The sequence below is a fragment of the Equus przewalskii genome, chromosome 19, assembly GCF_037783145.1.
Source record: "Equus przewalskii isolate Varuska chromosome 19, EquPr2, whole genome shotgun sequence".
NCBI classification, from domain to species: domain Eukaryota; kingdom Metazoa; phylum Chordata; class Mammalia; order Perissodactyla; family Equidae; genus Equus; species Equus przewalskii.
In genome coordinates, this window is record NC_091849.1 from 45,448,438 (window position 1) to 45,472,119 (window position 23,682).

General features: G+C 38.7%; 1 protein-coding gene across 4 annotated transcripts in view; it reads right to left on the reverse strand.

The window, feature by feature from the left end:
• The window catches only part of CYP39A1 (cytochrome P450 family 39 subfamily A member 1), a 93,554-nt gene that overhangs the window by 32,368 nt on the left and 37,504 nt on the right, over positions 1-23,682 (reverse strand). For all 4 annotated transcript variants that reach the window (XM_008542089.2, XM_070586174.1, XM_070586176.1 and 1 more), the window contains exon 8: positions 4,283-4,416. In XM_008542089.2, the coding sequence (XP_008540311.1) occupies positions 4,283-4,416 (134 nt within the window). The remainder of the gene's footprint in view (positions 1-4,282; positions 4,417-23,682) is intronic.

The following is a 23,682-nucleotide window of genomic DNA, read 5'->3' on the forward strand; positions in this document are numbered from 1 at the left end:
AAATTATTTTGGATATCTATTATTTTTAATTAAAAAAATTTTACTGGGAATCCATAAGTTTTGTAAGAGGATTATAAGCAGTGAACAAATGTGTTTATACCCTTGGACCAGTAATCAACTGTTAAAACATAATTCAAAGGTAATCATTAAAAAAGAAAATATGGGGCCAGCCTGGTGGCGCAGCAGTTAAATTTGCATGTTTCATTTCTTGGCAGCCTGAGTTTCACGGGTTCAGATCCCAGGTGCAGAAACGGCACTGCTTGGCAAAAGCCATGCTGTGGTAGGCATCCCATGTATAAAATACAGGAAGATGGGCATGAATGTTAGCTCAGGGAAAGTCTTCCTCAGGAAAAAGAGGAAGATTGGCAGTAGTTAGCTCAGGGCTAATCCTCCTCAAAAAATAAATAAATAAATAAAATTTAAAAAATAAAAAAGAAAATGTACTATGCACAAAGATACAAATAACTACCACATTAAAATAGCCACAAAGGAAAACAATCTAAATTCTCAAGCATCAGGAAATACATATTTAAGCTACCAACTCAATGTACAATGATGTGGCCATTGAAATAAATATGAAAATTCTCTAGATGCAAGAAATGTGAAGAATAGTGTTAAAAATTTTCTTTAAATGATGGATTTACACTACAATGAAACATACGTTTCTGTATTGATGGCACACAAAGAGCATGTTAGATAATTGTGTACAGTTAAGCGGTCGTGGCAGGTTGTATATGCCCGAATGTATATGTGTGTGCATGGTTTCAGCATGGGTGTTTCTTTTGGTAAAGCTGTTGAAATAAGTAAAAATTACCTTTGAAGAAATATGAGGTATTAATAGCCCCAACAAAAGTTACAAGGCCTTGTGGTGGAACACAGTCCTGAGAAGGATATGCAGTTAAAAGCTCCCCCAAGAGTTACTTGCTTAAGGATAGAGAAGTGTTTCAGGTGGTGTATGGGGGGGTGAAATGTAGAGTGACTGCATCAAGCAATGTTGCAACTTGACCAGCAAACAAGTGAGTTGCCTAGAAATTTTATGGTGCAAAACAAATACCTTTGTGCCAACACCTTATGGTAAAATAAAAACAAGGAAGGGAGAAATCAACTGACTCATCTTCAAGGGTCCTAAAATGAAAAAAACCATGAAACTAACATCTACCCAGTGGAAAAGCACTACTAGAAGGGAAAAAAGAGGGGGCAAAGAAGATAGACTTCAGGTGATAGTACAGTAAAAGATAAAGGAAAAGGAAGGGGATGACTACAGTGTGACAAGAGAACAGTAAGGAAAAGGGAGCATCTATTTGAAGGGAGAAGTACTGGGGTGTAAGTATAATCAAGCAAAAAAAGATAAATGAACAGCATAAGAACACAGTCATGCACCCCTTAACAACATTTCGGCCAACAACAGACCATGTATATGTAGGTGGTCCCGTTAAATCAGTACCATATAGCCTAGGTGTGTAGTAGGCTGTACCATCTAGACTTGTGTAAGTACATGCTATGATGTTTGCACAATGATGTCATTGCCTAATGACACGTTTCTCAGAACGCATCCCCATCATTAAGTGACGTAAGACTGTACTGAAGGTCAGGATAGCAGAAGCCAAAAAGAACGCAGACGCAGAAGTGCATTACGTTGGTTCGAAAGTGGCATGTGCAGAAAGGTTTTTATTTGGGTCTGGGAAGAAAATCTATCTTTGTAACAAATTAAAATTTTTTTTTGTTATAAAACTATCCTGTGATGGTCTCATGTATTTAGCTAATGAAATAGCACAAGTCAGATGTTGGGTTTGAGAAGGGGCATGGAAAGCTGCCATATATGTGGCAGCAGAACGACTGGTCAGAGAAGCCCAAGACAGAATGTTTTGAAGCTCCGTAAGCCATGCTGAAGCTGAGAGAGAGAGAAAAAGATGCAAAAGCAACAGGAAAAAGAATATCTACAATAATTTAGATATAAGGATCTTTATAGTTTTTTCTCTCTGTTTTGGGCATGGGCATAATTTGTAGAGGTGAAATGGCAATTTTAATGGAGAGAGATTTCAGGGTAAAAGAACTTGAAGAATTAGATTAGAAAGAGAAAATTAGAGGAAAAGAAAAGAATTAAGGAAGAAGAAGAGGGGAATCATATGCAGATTTTTTCTCTACTGCCTTTCACAAGTAAATAAATGTGAAAGAAACAAAGAAAGGAAGGAAGGAAGGAAGAAGAGAGAGAGAGAGAAAGAAGGGAGGAAGGGAGGTTGGAGGAGAGAGGAAAGAAGAAAAAAGGGGAATCTGAGTGCTTATGAGAAGAGGACAGGACAAACATAAAACGCCTTTTAAGAGACTGTCATGATATAGAAACCAGACAAAAATAGTACGAAAACACAAGAAAACTGAGACCAATATCTTGCATGAACTTGGATGCAAAAGTCCTCAAGAAAATATTAGCAAAATAAATCTAACAACATATGAAAAGAATTATACACCATGATCAAATGAGATTTATTCATGGTATGAAAGGCTGGTACAACATTCAAAAACCAGTATATGAAATCCACCACATCAAGAGATTAAAGGAGAAAAAGTATATGATTATACCAATTGATGCAGAAAAAGAATTAGACAAAAATCCAACACCCATGATTAAATTATCATGATGAGAATTACCAGCAAGTTAGAAATAGAGGTGAATTTCCTCAACGTGATAAGGAGTATCTACCAAAAACTTACAGCTAACGTCATACTTAGTGAAAGACTAAACACTTTCCCCTTAAGATCAGGAACAAGGCAAGGACATCTGCTGTCACCATTGTTAGTCAACATAGCACTGGAAGTCAGAGCCAGTGCAATAAGGCAAGAAAAAGAAATAAAAAGCATGCAGATAGGAAAGGAAGAAATTACAATATTGTCTCCATAGAAACTCCTAAGGAACCTACAAAGACACTCTTAGGACCAATAACTAGGTTTATTAAAGCTGAAGATACAAGGTCAAAATACAGATGGAGAATCCAAATTTTTAAAAATATCATTTACAAAAGCCCCCAAATAACTGAACTATTTAGGTATAAATCTAACAAAACATGTATAGGATCTGTATGCTTAAAGTAACAATCAAGATACTCACTGGCAGACAAATACCTATTCTGCAATTCAGCTAATTATCTACCAGCCAGAATATAAATAAGACCTAAACTTCAATAAAAATGATAGTAATATTCAGAGTAATAAACACATTGCTCCACTTAATTGCACCAAGTTGTTTCACTGTTTCCTCTCAAAGCATGCTCTTTTATACTCATAGTTTAAAGTAATTAATAATTTGATTATTTAAAAGCAAAAATTGTTAAAATCCCACTAAAACTAATTTATGTAAGATATATAAACATATAATTTTATGTTAATATATTTATATATTTTAAAAATATTTTTTAATTTATAAAAAATATTTAATTTATAAAAATATATATTTATACATAAATATATAATTTATGTAAGATCAGTTAAACTAAATCTCCTTTGGATTTAGCAAGTTGCGACTTTTCATAAAATTTGGATTTTTTTGTCTTTTTGTGTTCTACCACTATAAATTTTCCTGGTTAAACGCAAGCACTGTCAATCTGTGTATAAAAAGCCAGCAGGAGCGGAGGGCTGACTAAATGTGATCTACCTGGATGATGCAGGCTCCAAGCCAAACCATTCTGAAAGAAATACTTGGTTCTGCCTGATTGATTCACCAAATATTGAACCGAAAGTCTGCCATGGGCATACCTATCATAGTGCACTCGAGAACTTCCTTCTACTTTGCCCATAGAAAGGACCTCTCTCCCTCGCTCACTTGCTGATTGCTAATAACAGCCACTATTATCCACGGCACTCCTGCCATCTGTTCCCACAGCTGTGATCTGTGGCCTGAAATTGTCTTGCAGTCATCCTAAAGAACTTTCCTGACATCCTGAATTTCCTCAACCTATTGCTGCTCAGGAACAGTCAATGGTTGGTTCAGCAGAGAAGAGACTATCCAAACCACCTGCTCGACTGAAACAGGATTACACTAATTCTGATGCAGAATCACAGAGCCAAAATGATTATTAAATGATTATTATTATGTTTTAACTAAAATAGTCACCAACAGATAAATATCTATATTAATAAAATGTTGCTGCACAGCTCTTATTAGCAACCTGTTCCAGGGTCACTTAGTGCTTAATGGAACTTAAAGAATTACCTAATGATATATGGGCAAAATATGTACTTTTGCTATTTCCTAGAAGGTTGATTATCTTAAAACTAAACAAAAACTCACCAGAATTTTAACCGGCTTCACCACTTTTCTAGCAATGATACCAGGGGCTCTTAAACGAATGGATTCCAAAACACACCATTTAATCAGAAGGAGTTTTTTCAAGTCATCCTCAGACACTTTAATCTTATCTTTACCTGCAAAGAGAATTAAAAAGAAAGCAAAAACAATGAACTTAAGAGGCCAGTGATTTTATGTGACCTCATCAACACAGGTTAAATAGTGCCTCTGACAGCAAGTGTTAATATTACTATTACTTTTTGCATACCAAGTTTAGTAATTTATTGCCTCTTTTTATCATTTTTGTTTACCAAGATAAAATATTGCACATGAAAAACTAAACCAATGTTGATCACTGTTGACATGATGGATTGGTATCCAACCTTGGTTCTCACAGTCCTATGACTATCAAATGACTAAGATAGTCTCTGTCAGAAAGGTGCTCAATTTTCACTCATTTCATTCTTTCATGTCCAAATTCTTATTCCACTTAAGGAAACAGCAATAAAAGATTGACGTTAAAAGCACAAAGTAAAAGATCTGAAAAGCCATCTGGCTTACTTCTTCTGTCTCTTCCCTGATTCCTTTTTGTTTTTACTTTTGGTTTTGGAGTCATATATTTCAGAAGGCCCAAAAAGAATGTTAGGCTAAAGGTGATGGGGCACACGTACTTCATCTGGAATGGCGAGCTCTCTGAACACAGGTGCATCAAAGGTTCCTAATGTGACATGCGCACCTGAGCTGATATTTAGTCTGAAGCCACCTGAAAAAGGATGGGGGTCAATCTTTCTGACCCAAAGCACGGTCAGGGCTTTCAGCCAAATTAGACAGTTTAGTTAATGGGATTTCAAGTAAAATGTTTGCACCCTGAAAATTACTTAAAATAACTTAGCTTTCAATTTGGTTTTGACAGTATTTGCTTAATAAAAGTCAACAACATTGTCAGTTTAATTAAGTCAACTTTCACATGTGCTTCCCAACTGTATAGGGAATAGGTGGGTAAGAATGGAATGCAGGGTCTCCAGCCTCTCTCTCTTGACCCTGGATGAAGCTTGTTCTAAAGCAAGTCCTTTCTGCAGGAGAGGGCTGGGTGGGTGCTGCCCGGGAAAACTTATCTGTCAGTACACATGGAATTCCTGAGGAGTCAGAAGTGAATGCCTCTGGTTAGTGGGGTCTGGGAACCAGACTTTTTGAGTTCTGGTTCTACTAATCCCCATAGGGTGCCTCTAGACGCCATTCAATGTGACAGATTCTTGAGCACTGAGTAAGGGCCAGGAGCTGACTGAGGCTCTACCGGAGTTACAACAATGAAGGCATTGCTCCTGCTTCCAATACACTTTAGGAGGTAAGGGACAAGCACACAGTTAACCGGTGTACCACGCAGGCAAGGAAACTGTTCTGTGAGATGCAAACTATTCTAAGATAGTTAAAAGCAGGGAGCATTCGCATCCAACTAAAGGAAAAACAAAACACTCTATCAGTATCTTTCTCTAAAATGACAAGTATAGTTAGTTCCTCGCATAGACTGGAGCTCAGTAAATACGTATCAAACAAACAAATGGTCCAGCTTCAACATGGGGAGGTCAATGAGTGGATGCTCTTGGCAAAGGAAAGAGGAAGAACAAAAGGAAGACTGCAGAAAGCACATATGTTCAGGCAAAGGCAATCGGTCTAGTTTGCCCGGAAAAGCAAGATAAATGTGATGGAACAGTGCGAGATCCGCTAAGGCCACGCACAGGGTCTTCAACGCCCTCTGGGAAGTCTGGAGACTAGACAGTTTGGAGACTTCCTATCTTGGGCCAAGGGAGAGTGAAAACCTCAACAGTGAAACAGTGATCTACAGCCCCGCTCTTTACTAAGACCTTTGTCCACAAACCATATATGTTTCCATGTTTGTCCACTTGTCTATCTTAGAATTAGAATTCAAATGTGAGATGAGTGTCACAGCAACACATATTAACATGTTTATTTGAATTGATCTTTTCTGTTAGAAAATGAGTCGGATGGGTTGATTAGTTTGATAGTAAGGACTGGCTTTGGGAATTAGGCTATATGGCAGTCATTTTCCAGAACTGAGTGAACTAAATCTACAACTTTTGAAACTTAAATATTTTAAATAGACCAAAAGCATGTAGAAATATACCAGGAATGACTTCCTTTGCAATTATTGAAACACAAGAAAACAAATTTTAGACATCAACTTAAAAATGTGCGTGAGGGGATCCAAAATTCTTCTAGAGTGTACTTGAGTTAAAAAGAAACGAGAAGAAAACCATTGCCTGATGGCATGTATCGAAAGATGAAGCCCTGTGGTAGAAACCCTGAATGTCTGTGGCGGGACAAAGGGAGAGTCAATGGCTCTTCAGAGGAAGTGAAAGGGAAGCGAGGTGCTGGGGTCTTCGAGGCACATAAGACAAGGCGACAGAGGTGAGAGAAGAGGGGAGACCCAGCTACACACAGGGGACTGACAACCTAGTAGAAGACTAAGGAAAATTCTCCAGGGATGAAATGGCAGACGGCACTTTCAAAAACAGGAGAAAATTCAACTTTATGTCAAATACTGAATTTCAAGCTGTTTCTGGCTACAATGTAATTCTCCCTTTCCTTGTCCCATATTTTTAAAATGTTAATGAAGTTAACTAACACAAAACTGTAAGTTAATACTTAGAGAAATAAAGATCTGTGTGATATCCAGTGAGGCAATGCAATACAGAAAAGAGGCAGAACAAGCAGAAGAGAGAAGAGAGTGGAAACGGAGAAATCAGTAAATGTAAGAAACAGTCAAGAGAAAGCTACAAGATACACAAGCCTCCTCCATTTCTCCCTCCAAAGATCCCTAGAACTCTGGGGTGGGGTTCAGACCAATTTCACCTTTATCTTGAAAACCATAGTGGCCCCAGCAAGCTAGGACCCTTGACAAATGGATCTTAAAAATAAATTAGCGGTAACCTACTATGCAGATTCTAAATCTTACTTTTCCAAAAAAATTTCTCTTTAAAAATCTGTTTAGAGCATCTATCTTAGACAAATCCACCAAAAAAATCCCTCTATTTATTTTTTCTATTTTACTTTGCTGCAGCTATAGGATACAGAAAATAAATATTTTTCTACTTGATCAAGGAAAGATGACTACCAAGATTCAGGATTTGTGTTTGAAATCAGATCTGTGTGACTCCTAAGTGACTACCTATTATGAGACAGGCATAATTCTGGCCTTGAAAACGTTTGGACTTTAGTAATAGTGAAGTTTCTGACCTCCTTTTGGAAAAAAAGTTTTTTATTAAGTATCCTTAAGAGATTAATTGAATTATAAAGTGCAAAAAAGCTTTGTATTATATAGAAACAAAAGCTTGTTTTGAGTGGAAAATAATCTTGAAAATCTCTTATGATCTATACACGTACGAGAGACGCAGGCTATACTTGGAAAATAAGTATTTTGATAAAATATTTTTAGTTTCTCAAATCCCAGTGTGATGTGAGAAAAACAAGGTAGTATTCTTGGACTAGACAAAGAAAAAGAGCAGGAAATATGCTAAGTTTTCAAACAACATCTTTAGGTTAAAGACCTTTCTTATTATAACTCTCAGAAATGGCTCTGTACCCATACTGTGCATATTTCAATGCACATCTGTGGTTTGTTCTTCCAGTGTTTTGACTCTAAAATTAGAAGGCTCCACTTGGAAGAATGCCAAGGTAATCATGCAAAGGACCAGAGCCTAATGGAGCCCGGGACCAGTACAGAAGACAGCCAGGGAAGAAACTATGGGTGATCTGGGGTAAAATTCAGAAACCATCTGTTTAACTCTTGACATAAATGCAATAAAGGTCAAGCCAAATTGTAGGATATTTGAAACCAAACAAAAGAAAGGGTGATTCTTGAGTTCAGAAGTAGCAAAAAATGTTTCTAAAATACTACATACAGTTTTGGGATTGCACAGATATGATGATAAGCATGTTATAACATAGGAACTATAAATTATATTTGTTAAGGATATATAATAGATTGAAATTCTATTACTTCAGCCACTTAGTCACTCAATATGAATTTGCTTCATATCTGTTATGCGCTAGCCCAAGCAGAGGAAGAGAAAATACTAACTAATTTATTGACCATCTAACGTTACAAATACTTTGGATCATTTCATTTATTCCTCATAACTACCTGCCAACTATGAGCCTCAGAGAGGCTAATGAGTTCGAGGAGAAAGTTGAAAGTGTCAGAGCAGCCTTCAAACCTACGTCTGTCTACACTGCAAGCCCTTGCCCTTGCTTATTATGTCCCATCGCTTGCCCTAAGAGGAGAAAGGAATGAGAAAGACACAGTTATCACCTTAAAGGAGTTTGGACACAAGGACACAAAATAATATCTGGATATAGATAACTATAAGTTTCATGAGAGAGGATTTGAGTGTCACAGGCATTCATCCCCTCTTGCCTACGGCTCGAGTCTCAGCTAAGCCTAGCAGGATGAGTAGGACTCACCCAGGCAGAAAGAAAAGTAACTTAAATTCCAAAATTAACTCTAAAAATACGATTTCTTGGACTTAAAAAAAAGGAACATGATTCAAACAGAATTACTAAAGTAAGTCCTTTGAGAGATGGCTCCTTTGGTTCCTTAATATCTCAAGCCCCCTTTCCTTACATACACACACACACTCACACATAGTAAGTAAATACATTAAATATAAAAACTCTGTTTCTGTAGTCCTGGAATAAGATTACATAAGGATTTAACTAATAATTTTAGGGAAATAAGCTACGTTTTGACAGAAAAGAAGAAGAATGGTAGGTACTTGCTGAGTCATTCAGACCTTTTGAGACATAATTCTGAGGAGACTGATTCAGAAGGCGGAGTTGCACAGTGGGTTTGAACACCACGGAGGCCCTGTGCTCCTCCACAAATATATACTTGTGTGTGTATGTGTATATACACAGGTGTATAGACTCTCAAGGGACACAAGGAAAGAGGAAGAGAAGCAAATAATAAACTCCACTGAAATGTAAAGAGTGCATCAGTGCACAGCCCACCACTTCCGTTACGTCTGGAAGCACGCATCCTCAGTCTGTTGTCCTGTGCTGGGAGGTAAGCTTCCTTCACAGAGGTTGTCTTTTCATATTCATAGAACAGCTTGTCTAAAATGTTACAAAATTAGGTATGTGCAAAAGGTCAGAATCCACGTGAGGGAGAATGAACCTGGGATAAGAATGCATGAGATAAAGGTTGGAAAATAAAGAAAGTGACGTAACAACCTTAAGCAAGGATTCCAACCAAAATTTGGTCAAGAAATTTGCTTCTCAAATTTTTAATAATTTCTTTAAAAAGTAAAATCAAATAATAAAAGTTAATGTCTACTTTAGACTCTTATTTAGGGAAATTATGTAACAGCTTTGAAAAACATGCAGTGTTTCTATGACTTCCACTCAAAAATAATGACGCAATGACATCAATTGCTGACAGAGAATAAGGGCAGGAAACTAGTTTTCTGGTATATTTTCTCAACTAGAGACCTGAAAACATGCTCTTGAAAAACAAAACCAGTTTTAGAGAACATAGACAAAGCTAAAGAGAAACAGAGTAAACAAATAAAGAGAATTTACAATATTCCAAAGGGGGAAAAAAGGAGTATCTTACAGCCTTCCCTTCATTTCAAGAATTTAAAAAACTGCAATATGATAAGCAATGCTCAAAACTTCAATTTTTAAAAATTATACTTCTACTTTATTTCAGGAATATTTTCTTATATTTACAAAATTGCTGTTTTCTTCTCAGAAGAAACCTAACATTCACTGGAAAAAGTTGGCACATCTCAAATAAAAATAGTAAGAATGGATAAAATGGCCTGAAGTAGATGATATCATTTCTAATAGGTTTTCTATGTCAGATGACCCTGCAGAAGTTATTTATAGGTAGTGAGAATGCTCTGGTTACAGATTTCTGGACATTTTTGGCGAGATGAAGATTTGTTTGTTGACTTGTCTCCCAAATGGGGTAAGTAATAAACCCCTTTCTGCAATTATGCTTTTAAATTTGAAACAAAATATTGTGAAATTGATCTTTGATTATTGGAAAGGAAAATTCATTTTCAATTTTGGATAAAGACCCCAATGACCTTTTCCTTCTCCAAAAATGGATTTCCCTCTATTCCTGAGGACTAAGAGATAGTGAGAGAAATGCCTGGAGCAGAGGTAGACCAGAACTGAGAAACAAAGAGTAGCAGGGAAAGGAAGAAAGGAAATGATAAAAGAATTAGTGAGGAAACAAAGTCGCAGAGCTGAGTCGGTGAAGCAAGGTGCAAATTATGAGGGACTTGCTGATTCTGCACAATGAGACCCAGGTTTTCCCTAATGCAGCAGATTCCGTTTAGGGCTGGACCTGCCCCAGGTAGTGTGAGCCGCCAGACCAGACCCCATTGATGCCAGTGGGGCAAGGAGCACACCACAACCAAACGTCTTTAAATAGGACAAACCAAATTTAAATGGATTTCTAAAGCAGATGTGAAAGGAATAAAGGAGATTCAAAAGAGTGCTATGTCAAGAAACGGGAGAGGCTGTTTCGCTTTCAAGAAGGGAGGGAGTGATGGAGAGGTCACTAGGTAGTGAGGCCTGAAGAGTCAACCAGGAGCTCCCCTGGGTAGGAGAGTTGAGCTTTGAAAAAATCCAGCCTACCACTGAAGACAGTCTTCCAATCTAGTCCTTCCTCCTCCCATCTTCTCTCCTCCCTAGCTCCCTGCCTTTTCCTTCCTCCCACTTTTTTTTTTTTCCTGAGGAAGATTAGCCCTGAGTTAACTACTGCCAATCCTCCTCTTTTTGCTGAGGAAGAATGGCCCTGAGCTAACATCCATGCCCATCTTCCTCTACTTTTTTATACGTGGGACGCCTACCACAGCATGGCTTTTTGCCAAGCGGTGCCATGTCCGCACCAGGGATCGAACTGGCAACCCCAGGCTGTCAAGAAGCGGAACATGCGAACTTAACCACTGCACCACCGGGCCAGCCCCCCTTCCTCCCTCTTGAAGAATCCCCAGCTCCTTCTGCATGTTGTAAGGGGTGACTCTGAATTTACGGCATCTGAAGATACAGAATAGGAGTTTATGGAGTACCTAAAATAATTAGGGAGTAAATATGATTTTCCTAACACCAAAAAAAAAAAAAAAAGAAGAAGAAAAAGGTAATGAATTAATTAAAGAAAGTAGAATGGATCCCTGGAGATTAGTTATATCCTGCTGCCTCATTCAGATGCAAAATGGGAAGGGAAGCTTAAGGTACTGTGGTGGATACAGACTTGGAAAAACAAAGCATAAGCCTAGGGATTGTCCATGGACTCAGAACATGGGCATTCGGGGGTTAGGAATCGTAGCTGCAGCCTGCAAGCCACATCACCTTCAATTCCCCCCTCAAGCCACCTGCTTCTTCCAAATCCCTCAGTTATTTCTGAGCTTCCGTCTCTGGTTCTTTTGATTTTTCCAGGGGTGACTATGGATTTTTGGCATCTGAAGGATTTAGGATAAAATTTTATTATAAAAGAGACATATTCCTATTGTTGGGAAAAACCACCTCACGGCACACAGCTTTTTGACCCCAACTCAGCCACATAAGAATGGGCTTGGGCCTGGAACACTGTCTTACCAGGAGATAATGAGCGCACACAGCCTGTGCCAGGCTTATCACTCGTGTGGGAATATCGTTCCTTGTTTCAGGAGCAATGAGTACCTATTTGTCTCTGCTTAAAGCGTGTGCAGCATATGGCACCTGGCCGACCCCACTGCTATATCTTCCTCCAAGAGAAGGGGACGGGGTTCCTTCCACTGTAGCATGAGAGGGGTACACTTAGGCTAATTGCCGTGTGTCAGCCACAGGGAGGGAGCCACTGGCCATGGGGGACTTATGCCCACTATTGAAGCTGATCATGCTCTGTCTCTTCTGTATGTGAGTAAAGCGTTGTTCCACTCAGAGCTTGATGACCGCATTGTGTTTTCCTTAGAGACTCTGATACCAAGATGCAGTGGGCAGAAGTGTTTAGAGTCCTCCCCTGGGATTGATAACTAGTGCACGGTACTCTGCCTGACATCTATTGAAAAATTATAAGCAATAACCTTTTGGAAGGAGACTCTGCTTAGCTGCTTCAATTTGACAACACATCAATGGACCAAGTATGAGAGAGGCAGTGATAACAACGGATTGAGCAAACATACCAAGGACTGCAACGTTGCTTAGAACAGGTTATTACAGCTGATGGAAGATAAGGAGATAAGAATGAGCAGACTGAGCGTCCTCACCCCTTCTTCCATCCACCCACATGCATATACAAATATCCCAAATCCCACTCTGTCATGTCAAGAAAAGTTTAATGCCACCATACCAAGTCAACCATATAAGATTCTCTTCTGAAAAACTAATGCCTCATGTTTTTTGCAGAAGTATTTGTCTCACATGTTAAAAAGAAATGATCAGTTTCTCTATCTACTGGAAGATGAAATAGAGCCTGCTTCATAGTTATGACACTTTCTTCAAGGAATAAAGGACACAGTCCAATTTATAATAAATAAAAGGGGGAGATATTGACTAAACAAGACAACAATGGTTAGATAATAACATGTAAAATGAAGTTTGATTGAGAAATATCCTTTATTTATACACTCTGAATAATGATTCTGAATTTTTGGATTGTGTTCTCTGGGGACATGTCGACTGGGCTTAAAGACCTTTAGCTCAGTGTTTTCTAAAGCGGAAAAATGACTATCCAAAGGCCTGAATAATCCTCCAACAGAACACTGAGAAAAAAGTCCTGTGTCTGAACGAAAAATGTAGAGGACAAATGAAGCAGATAAATAGTGCCGCCCCGGGGGGAGGCAGTCAAAGGCTTAATAAAACGAGACGCACAAGAGCAGGACCAGTCTTCAAGCTCGTAAACTTAAATGGGATATCCAATAATCTACGGCTATCACAGGCATCTCTTTCAGCCTGCTGGAGCTAGGCAATAAAGGAGGAGAGAGTGACTTCACACAAAATCCACTGAGTTACAACGTCACAAGACACACTTCAGGTATTAAAGTCAGAAAACAGCAGAAGAATCATAGCCTCCTGGGAAACCTCTCACGGACCAGATGTCACACGTGCAAGTTTCAGCCTGTTCTTTGCAGCTGGGTTAGTGAGTTCGAAAATGACACCATCTTGGTCTTCTAGGTCAAGGGAAAAAGAAGATGATACAATTATGTATTTGGAGTGGAAGAGAGTATTTCAGATGAAATCTGCGTTCATAAATACCTTCTTAGGTAATCTACACATGTTCTTCATGGTTGATGAGTGAGAAGTAGTTTGTGAGAAGCTCTGGTATGATTTAACGTTTCCTGGGCCCATTCCAGGAAGTAAGTAATCTCCTGTACAATAGGCTATAGTCTCCAAAGTCTCCATATTAGGTTCACATTGTCAGACGAACAGTGGGAGCAGAGAGAACTTTTTTTCCTGAATAAAATAACTTTCCTCTGTTTCTAACTCCATAGGAGTGCCCTTGGCTCTGCTACTTGATCTCTTTCCTCAATATTTTGGTCAACATGCAACACAAAGGGCCAAGAATCTGTCGCAGACACACTTTGCTATCGAGCATTGAGCCTGGCAGCTGCAGGGGGTAATGAGTGTGAGCTTCTTCAGTTAGCTAGTTAGCTAGTTAGTTAGAGGGACTTGGGTCTTGACATGCCATGATGGAGTCCTCCGACAACATTGATATTGGTTGGCAAGGCAGTATAGGGACACATCCAAGTGGATGGAAGCTGTATACAAGTTACAATATGGGTAAGAGATGACTAAAAATAAGGTTTCAAGAATAAATGAAAAGGTTTAAATGCAATGAATAAAACTTATGAACCAATGAAAATAATGCAAGCAGCATGGAATCTGCCTAGAACATCACCATGGGATCTGAGCTTCTTTTATCCCTCTGCTGGTTTCTTACACTTGTTTATAAGTATGAGCAGTGACAGAATCTTTCCTCACTAGCATATGGAGAGTGTAGCCATGTGAGTCAATGTCCCCATGTAATAGCATCTGGCCATTCAGCAGTGTCGGTATGTCCCCAATCGGGATTGCTGCTGAATCAGAACACAGTGGTGCCAAGAAACTTGATTGGTTGGCTCTGAGCAAATTTTCTCTTCTATCCAAAGTCCCACAATTAGTGAGTGACAGAATTGAAACTCATGAATCAAATACCTAACTCTTATCCAATGGAAATTTTGTAATGTACCTGTTATGATGCAAAAATCATGACTTTATGAAGATAGAGACCAATTCTATGCAGGTGCATTTCTACTAACAACCTGATTCCTCATAAACTAATAGAATAAAAGTTTACTAATTTTTCCCTTAAATAAATGCACAGTAAAACTGAATGGCAAAAAAAGAAAAAAAAAAACCAACCTGTGCTGTGTATACTACCCTACATTAAAAAGAATAGGTGGAAAGAGCCAAAGGTAACCAGTTAAAAAATTCAAGCACATTTTTATTTGTTTTTAAGAGAAGATGACCTTTTGCTGTTGGGCAAACACTCACAGTGGAAGTCCTGAATTAGAAAAGAAAATTGCTTTAAAACAATCTAAATAGGACCCAAATGTTAACGCCTGAGTGCTTTGGGTCAGTTGCCATAAATATGAGTATTTATGCCGTGTCGATTAATCTTTCATGACCCAGTAATCCTTTAGCAGTTATCTTGAAGAAACAAAGTACCATGAAGCTAAAAATGCAAGAAGAATCTAAGTACGTATTCCTATATTTTAACTAAAATAAAAAATAAAAGAAAACCATAATGGTGGGTTACTGAAATGCTACTTAAATTAAAATGTAAATACTTATATAAAATTGAACATGTCATAATATATCGTTAACATTAAAGTAAAAATATGAATAACTTAATTTTCTTCTTCAGCTCTGTGGGTACAGCAACGTTCACAACATTGAAAATAGATAAAACCCTATAGGAGGAGGACGAGATTTAGGAAAAAGACTTCTCTCTATCAAAACATACAAAATAAAGCTTGGTTGATCTAAGAGTGTGTGGAGTTTTAAATGAACAGAATAAAGGAGATGAGCATTTGTCTTTGTCAGCACACAGGTGTTTCAGTTAATTATTGAACTATTTTTTAGAATTGTGCATGATTCACACGACTATGAAGTTTCATGAGAAAGGTGAGGAGATTTAACTGCACTGAGTCTGCAAGCAAGAGGTCACCTCACCTGGGAACAGACAAGAATGTATGTGTATATACACACAGATGTACAGATATAAAGGCACAGTTATATTTATAAAATGTATTTGTAGTTATAAAAATATTTATACAGTAATATGATAAATATACTTATTTCTTATACTCACATACATATGTAAACATATATATTGTTTACACACACACACCAATATTTGTTAATTTTGGCTATGTGATAGCCGAACCCTTTGCTTCCACAGAAGCTTGTCTATCATCACAGAGCAGAAAAATGCCAGATTCTTGCTTTCCTTGCCTCCCTTGAAGCTAGGACATTAAGAGGAAAATAACACTTTGCCAACTGGATCTACCAACCCAGACTTTCAATCAAGAGTCAGTGATGTAGAGGCAGCCCAGTGGCATAGTGGTTAAGCTCACATACTCCAATTTGGCAGCCTGGGTTTGCAGGTTCGGATCCCAGATGCAGACCTACACACTGCTCATCAAGCCATGCCGTGGTGGTGTCTCACACACAAAACAGAGGAAGACTGGCATAGATGTTAGCTTAGGGACAATCTTCCTCAAGCAAAAAGAGGAAGATTGGCAACAGATGTTAGCTCAGGGCCAATCTTCCTTAGCAAAAAAAAAAAAAAAAAAGAGTTAGTGATGTAAAGAAATGGAGACTGAAAAAATTTCCTCTGGCAGCAACTGCAGTTTTTGTAGGATGAAGTCCCTGGGGACACAGCATAATTCAGCCTCCTCTGCCTGTGGCCACAATGTAATTGGCATTAGTGGCAGTTGTTGTGCCTGCCACACCAGGCCTGCAGAAGGATTTGGAGCATTATGTTAGGCTATGCACCCTCCATGCCTGGTTGTCCAGCCCTCCTAGAAATTCTGTGAACTCCCTAATAAACTTTTAATACATTTGGTTTTTACTAATTCAGCTATAGTTAGGTTCTGCTGTTGCCTCTAAGAAACTAGCTTATAAATTACGGAAGGAGTAACCAGAGTGAGCAGTGTGGGAAAAAAAGGAAGGGACAAAGTACAGCTTATTGGGAAGGTGAATGGAGCCACAGGAGGGGAAGGTGCACGATTTCTAATGGTGGCAAGGGTAAGCTGGATGAGGAAGAGAAGACACATCCACCCAGATTTTCTGCTGAGATCAGTGCGCAGTGGACTTTTCACGTCTGTAGAGGGCAGAAGGTCAGGTGAAAAGGGAAGTCTGAAAGCCATGAGCCTAGCAGGTTCTTGTGGTGATGGAAACTAGGAAGGACAGGCATATGCTTGTCAAGAGAAGAAGGGAAAAGTCTCAGTGGGGAAGGAAGCCATGACATCTTCTCCTCTTTATATGTTCTCTCTAAATATGGTAAATCAGGTTATTCACCACTTGTTAGATATGTGCTCACATTCTTCTCTGGAAAATATGCCACAGAAATGCCACTGATGGTGACGATCTCAGAGAATGCTATGATGAGGACACAGTGAGCCCACGCCCGCAGTCTCTGGCCGCAAGCAGCTCTCCCTGTAGATTTCTGCTCGTCTGACTCCTAACCATCTCCAAGTCCTTGCTCAAATCTCATCTACAAGCCCTCCTCTGACCCAGCTAGTTAATGCTGCCACCTGCTCCCACTCCCGGCACTCCTGATCCTCCCTACTCTGATCTGTTTTCTTTGTTACATAGCATTTATCACCTAGTCTAATATTTTTGGAGTTTACTTCTATATCATGTTTATTCTTAATTGCCTGTCTCCTCTACCAGAATGTGAGCACCAAAACAAAAGTAATAGCTGTGGGTTTTTTTTCCATATATCCAAACTCCTAAAATAGTTCCTGGCATATAACAGGGGCTCAGTGAGTATTTGTTGAATGAATGAATGAGTGTGGCTGGGGTGAAATAAATGAGGAGGAGGCTGGCCGAGAGATTGGTGAGATGACAAAGAGCCTCCAAGGCCACTGGAAAGCTTTCGATTGTATTCTGAGTGAGATGTGAAGCCACCGGATGTTGCTGAGCAGAGCAGCAGGACCTGACAGATGAAGGAAAAAGAACCAGTGGAGGAAGAGAGGTTGAACCCGCCAAGGGATTAGTGATAAAGACTGCACGGTATCAGAGACAATTAGAGGGGTTGGGATCCACACGTCTGGGTGGCCTTGGTCAGAAGGCAGGATAGGTACACAAGGAGTAAAGATGATTCTACACAGAAACCACAAATCAGATCTCTTTTATGGTGTTTATTATCAGTCGTCATTATTTTCTTCGGTACATTTTAATGTCCTGATGCTCCCACCATAATGTTTTAGAAAACAGTTTGATTATAAATATGGTAGTCTTATTTTCTGAACCAAAAATGAGGTGCATAGTTTAGAAAATCTTTTTTCTAATCTATAAATTTACTTTTGTTCAAAGTCTTATAAAGGTATCAAAACTAAATTGCATTTAGTGTTACAAACATAACACACGGCAGAAAGAAAATGAACAGCGTTCTTAGAGGGTACTCACAGGTCTACCTGAGTTAGACTGAGACTGTGCACACAAAGGTGGGTCAGACCACCAAGGCCGTGGTTTCAGGCTCGGGCGTACGAACGTCACTCCAGGAATGTTTTCTAAATATACATGTCTTCTAACTAGAGCTATGCTTTCGGAAGACCAATATGGGAGCAACTTGGAATGGGATCAAGCTGGAAATTGCATCTAAACATCTTAATTCAAGCATTCTCGAGTAAAATTTTGAAACAAGGAGATTTGCTAATTTACATTATCAGTCCTTGAGTCAGACAAACTTTGGTTCAAATCATAGTTCCACCATTTACTAGCTGTGTGGTTTTGGGCAAGTTACCTAATTGGTGCTTCATTTTCCTCAAGTTTAAAATGGGGGTGAACAATAACATTGAGGAGGGATGATTCAAGGATTGGGATGATTCGAGGATTGAGTGAGTCAACAGGAAAAGCACTTAGAATAGGGCCTAGTGCTTAGTAAGCGCTATCTGAGGGTTCGCTCTTTCTGCGGTGGTTCTTTCCTTCCTTTAGGACGATATTAGACATAATCGCCTCATACTGTATTTTGGCTGTACTTCAATCTCTCCAAAAGTACAGCCAATTGATAGAAAAGTATTTCACTTACTGCTGTAAACACTCAAGAAAACTACCTTCTTTCAAAAAACAACACCAACTAATATTTGGAAGTAGAAAAACTTGAAGTCATAATAGTTACTAATTTCATGATATGAGATTATAAAATTTCATATAACTGATATGATTATATCAGTTTCAGTCATAACAGATTTATAAAACAACTGTGTTCTGACAGGCATCATGCCATCTACTTTATATTTGCTATATCCTCATAATAATCCATGATTTGGGCATTCTTATTTTGCTGTTTTCCTAAAGAGGAAACAGGCTTAAAAAATGTGTTAACTTGAGTAAGGATATACCATTCCTAAGTTTCTTAGACTGAATTTGAACCCAGGGAATGTGGCACAAGTACTAGAACCATGTTTTTGAGGTTATTACAGGCAATTAAAATAACATATGGTGGGGGCCAGCCTGAAGGCATGGTGGTTGGGTTTGCACTCTCTGCTTCAGCAGCCCAGGGTTCATGGGTTCGTACCCTGGGCGCAAACCTACACACCGCTCATCAAGCCATGCATCCCACATACAAAATAGAGAAAGATGGGCACAGATGTTAGCTCAGTGATAATCTTCCTCAAGAAAAAGAGGAAGATTGGGAGCAGATGTTAGTTCAGGGACAATCTTCCTCATAAAAAAAAATAATAATAATGTGTGGTGATTCACAAATTAAAATTGAAAACAAAACTACTAATTTTCAGGAACTGTACACCAAAACTCTGTAATAAAGCAAAATATTCTTTATCAGATCCTCAATGATTTGATAATATATATTTCACTCAAGATCAAGGGATAAAAATAAAGTCACAGGCAAGAAAATGCTTTAGAGTTCAAAACTCTAGAGAAATGTCAGTATTAATTACCATTCATATGAATTCTTGAGCTTAAGACTACTTAGTTTCTCTAAGTACCGATCAGATATTGGCTAATCAGATATTGGTTCTACTAACTCAAAAACTAAGTATAGGAGCCCAGCCCTGTGGCATAGTGGTTAAGTTCGGCACACTCCACTTTGGCAGCCTGGGTTTGCAGGTTTGGATCCTGTGCACAGACCTACACCATTTGTCAGCCATGCTGTGGTGGCAACCCACATACAAAATAGAGGAAGACTGGCACAGATGTTAGCTCAGGGCCAATCTTCTTCAAGCAAAAAAAGAGGAAGGTCAGATGTTAGCTCAGGGTGAATCTTCCTCAGCGCAAAAACAAAACATTAAGTGTAGAAAATTGTCAAAAACTTCCCTACACAAAACACCCATTCAATACGAACTGTCTAGTGAGATGGGCGATAGAGCCACAAACGAAGCCTACACCAAGACTCTCATCTCTTAAAAATATATCCTTATATTTGTTCATTAAATTCATTCAGAAAATATCGGTTGAGTAATGTTTCGGTTCTAGGCAACTGGGAATACCACAAAGACCAAGAAAGTAACTGTACCTGCTGTTGAAGAGATGACATTCTGGTGAAGGAGGCAGAGGATAAATAAATAATTATACAAATAAATAAAAAATAATTCTTATGAAGGAAATAAGGAGTGAGATGAGTCAGAAAATCACTAAGGGCAGAGTTAAAGAAAGTGACTCTAGATAGTGTAAGCCTAAAAGACCTACCTGAGGAATGACACTCAGGCAGACCGAAAGATGAACAAGAACAGGGGAAAGGGTTCTAGGCACAGAAAATCTATACAATTCACCAGCATGTACACCTCTCCAAAGAAACTGTAAATATTCACTTTTCTCTCCTAACATCTTCTGGATACTTCCAAGCCTGCTTTCACTTTTACAAAAAGTACTTTGTCCGTGAGCTGAGAGCATGAACCACACCTTCTTCATCTTCATAGCCCTACACTTCACCAAGTGCCTTGACACGGTGAGCACTCAAAACATGTTTGAGGGCCAAGTCAATGAACAGATGAATAAAGGGTTAACCTGTATGAATCTAGAAGGTTTCCTAAAAGAAATTTTTTAAATTATAGTTCAGGATGATGTCAGCAAAAGTGGTAGAATAAGGACTCCAAAAACTCCCTCCTTGAATCAATGAGAACCTGGTAAATACCAGAACCAATTTTTTCAGAACTCTGGAAATTAACCAAAGGTTTGCAGCAATCCACGGAGTGTTCATCCAAGAAAAATGGCTGAATCCTGGTAAGAACAGCGAGCTTAATGACATCTTAACTTGCCCTATTTCCACACCCCTCTCCACAGGTCCACGTAGTCTTGAAGATAACAGCCTGCAATCCCAGTGCACACCAGCAGCCCAGTAGCCACCAGAGGGGGCCAAACAGGGTTGGAACTACTTCAAAATCTCATTTCTACAGAACTCTCATTATTTGACCTGACTGGCAGTTCCCTGGAAGATCCCACTTGCAAGACTCTTTATCTGACCTGACTTGGAGCTCACCCATTGGAAAAAGTCTTTTCCCCAGGGGTATTGGTTGGAAACCTTTACATAATTGTTCAACTTGGCAGCTACCTGAGGCAATGGATAACAGTTGGGACAAACAACAGGCAAACCAAAATGATTAAAACAAAAAGTTAGGGAATGAGATGTCCTAGGGGCTTTGACGAGGTCCAACATATTCCTGGGAACACAGAAGGTGAGGCACTTGTGTAGGGCTGAGCACATGCCCAGGGCTTTACTCATGTGCAGGAAAGACCTGGGAAGGCCCTAAGGTCTCACTTAAGGCTGACTTTGAGGCTCTGTGCAAGCAGGAAGCGAAAGCTAAGGCAGCGTTGTCAACTGCCTGGCCGAGTGTTGAAGGCATGCCCCAACATGCAGACAGAGCCCCTTGGCAAGGAAGAGCAGTCTTACTGTTTCCTAGTGTAAAGAAACCTCTGTCCAAGCATTAGCTGACCACTAACCAAGCAGAGACCTAAGTGGCCACATATGATAAAGAACACAAACTTTATACAATTAGTCAAGAAAAGTCACTAAAAAAACAAATAAGAACAACAAGCAGCAAAAACAATAACTCTTGAGGAGAGAGGAGAATCTGATTTCTAGAGTTTCCACATTATGTTATTTAAAATACCTGGTATTCAACAAAAAAATTATGACATGCAACAAGAAATATGAAATAAGACATGCAACAGGAAAATATAGATCATACACAGGGAAAAATCAATCAATTGAAACTATCCTTGAAGAAACCTAGACGTTGGACTTATTAAAAATAAGACTTGAAAAGATATTTGAAATATAGTCAAAGAACTAAAAACGTCATGTCTAAGAACTAAATAGAGAATATCAATAAAGACAGAAAAGAGGGGCTGGCCCCGTGGCCGAGTGGTTAAGTTCGCGCGCTCCGCTGCAGGCGGCCCAGTGTTTCGTTAGTTCGAATCCTGGGCGCGGACATGGCACTGCTCATCAGACCACGCTGAGGCAGCGTCCCACATGCCACAACTAGAAGAACCCACAACGAAAAATACACAACTATGTACCAGGGGGCTTTGGGGAGAAAAAGGAAAAAATAAAAAAAAATCTTTAAAAAAAAAATAAATAAAGACAGAAAAGATAGAAATTATGAATAAAGATTAAAACAGAAATAAATGAAATAGAGTATAGAAAATCAATAGGAAAAATAAAATCAATAAAACCAAAAGTATTTTTTGGAAACAATATTGACAACCCTTTAGCTACACTGGCCGAGAAAAAAAGAAAAAGGACACAAATTACCAAAATCAAGAATGAGGGAGATGCTTTCCTAGTGACCTTACAGAAATAAAAAAGATTCTGGAGAATATTATGAACAATTGTACACCAACAATTTAAATAACCTAGATAAAATGGGCAAATTCCTAAAAGATACAAACCACAAAACTGACTTCAGAAGAAACATGTAATCTGAGTACAACTATAACAAGCAGAGAGAATGAATGAATCAAAAAACCTCTCACAAAGAAAATCTCTGGACCAGATCACTTCACTGGTAAATCCACCATATGGTTAAGAAGAATTAACACCGATCCCTCACAAACTCTTCCAAAAAACAGAAGAGGAGGAAACACCTCCGAAATCATTGTATAAAGCCAGAATTATCCTCATACCCAAACCAGACAGTCTTCTCCATCACAAGAAAACTATTGACCAATATCCCTTATTAATATAGATGCAAAATTCCTCAACAAAACACTAGCAAACTGAATCCAGCAACATAAAAAATTATACATTTTATATGGATTATACACCCAGGACTAAGTAGGATTTATCTCAGGAATGTAATCTTAAAATCAATTAGTGTGAAACATCATGATATAAAATAAAATACTATGCTAAGCGAAAGAAGCCAGACAAAGGACCAAGTATTCAGGAGCAGCTTTTATCTTGAGACTTGTTATAAGAAAGTTGGGCAAAGTGTCTGGGATGAGCTCTAGGGGTGAGTGTTGAGGCCAGGGATTCAGAGTTGGAAATCCACTAAGGACATCTCCAAGAAGGAAATGGTGATCTTGCGATAGAGAAGAGAGTAAGAATGGGAGAATAGCCATTGAGTCAGATTCTTGATCCATGCACTTTAACGTCCTTTCTCTGTCAGGATCCTTTGTACGGACACATGGATATTTTCCTTGATATCAGCCTCCAAAGATCTGTGGTTTCCTCTCACAACATCTAAATTCCAGAGCTGCTACAACATCTTATGCATGAATTGATCTGAATTGCTTCTGTATAAACATGGCAAAAATGTTTGCTATTTTTAATAAATTGTTTTCAATCCTACAAGAGTCTTACAGACTGAAAGCATTGACATAGTATAGCTATTACACTGGTACTACTATTTCAAGGAGCACTTTTCTGTCAGAGGAGAACAATAGGTTGTAAAAATAAACCAGAATATAGAAAAAGAGAAAAGCCTTTGTCTTTCTCCGTTAGAACTGTTTCAAGAGTTCAAGATTCAAGCACTGCAGAAATTTAGATTAATATAACACTTTTGTTGTGGCCTTTGGGTCAAACAGGCTTCCCACGTTGTCCTCACCACCCCGATACCTACTCTTTTATTGCTAAAGACCAGGAGTTTGGAGAACCCTAAGTCAGGAGATGACTTCAGTAAGGAAATGGTAAGGAGGGTATATGACAATCCAGGGTGCCTTCC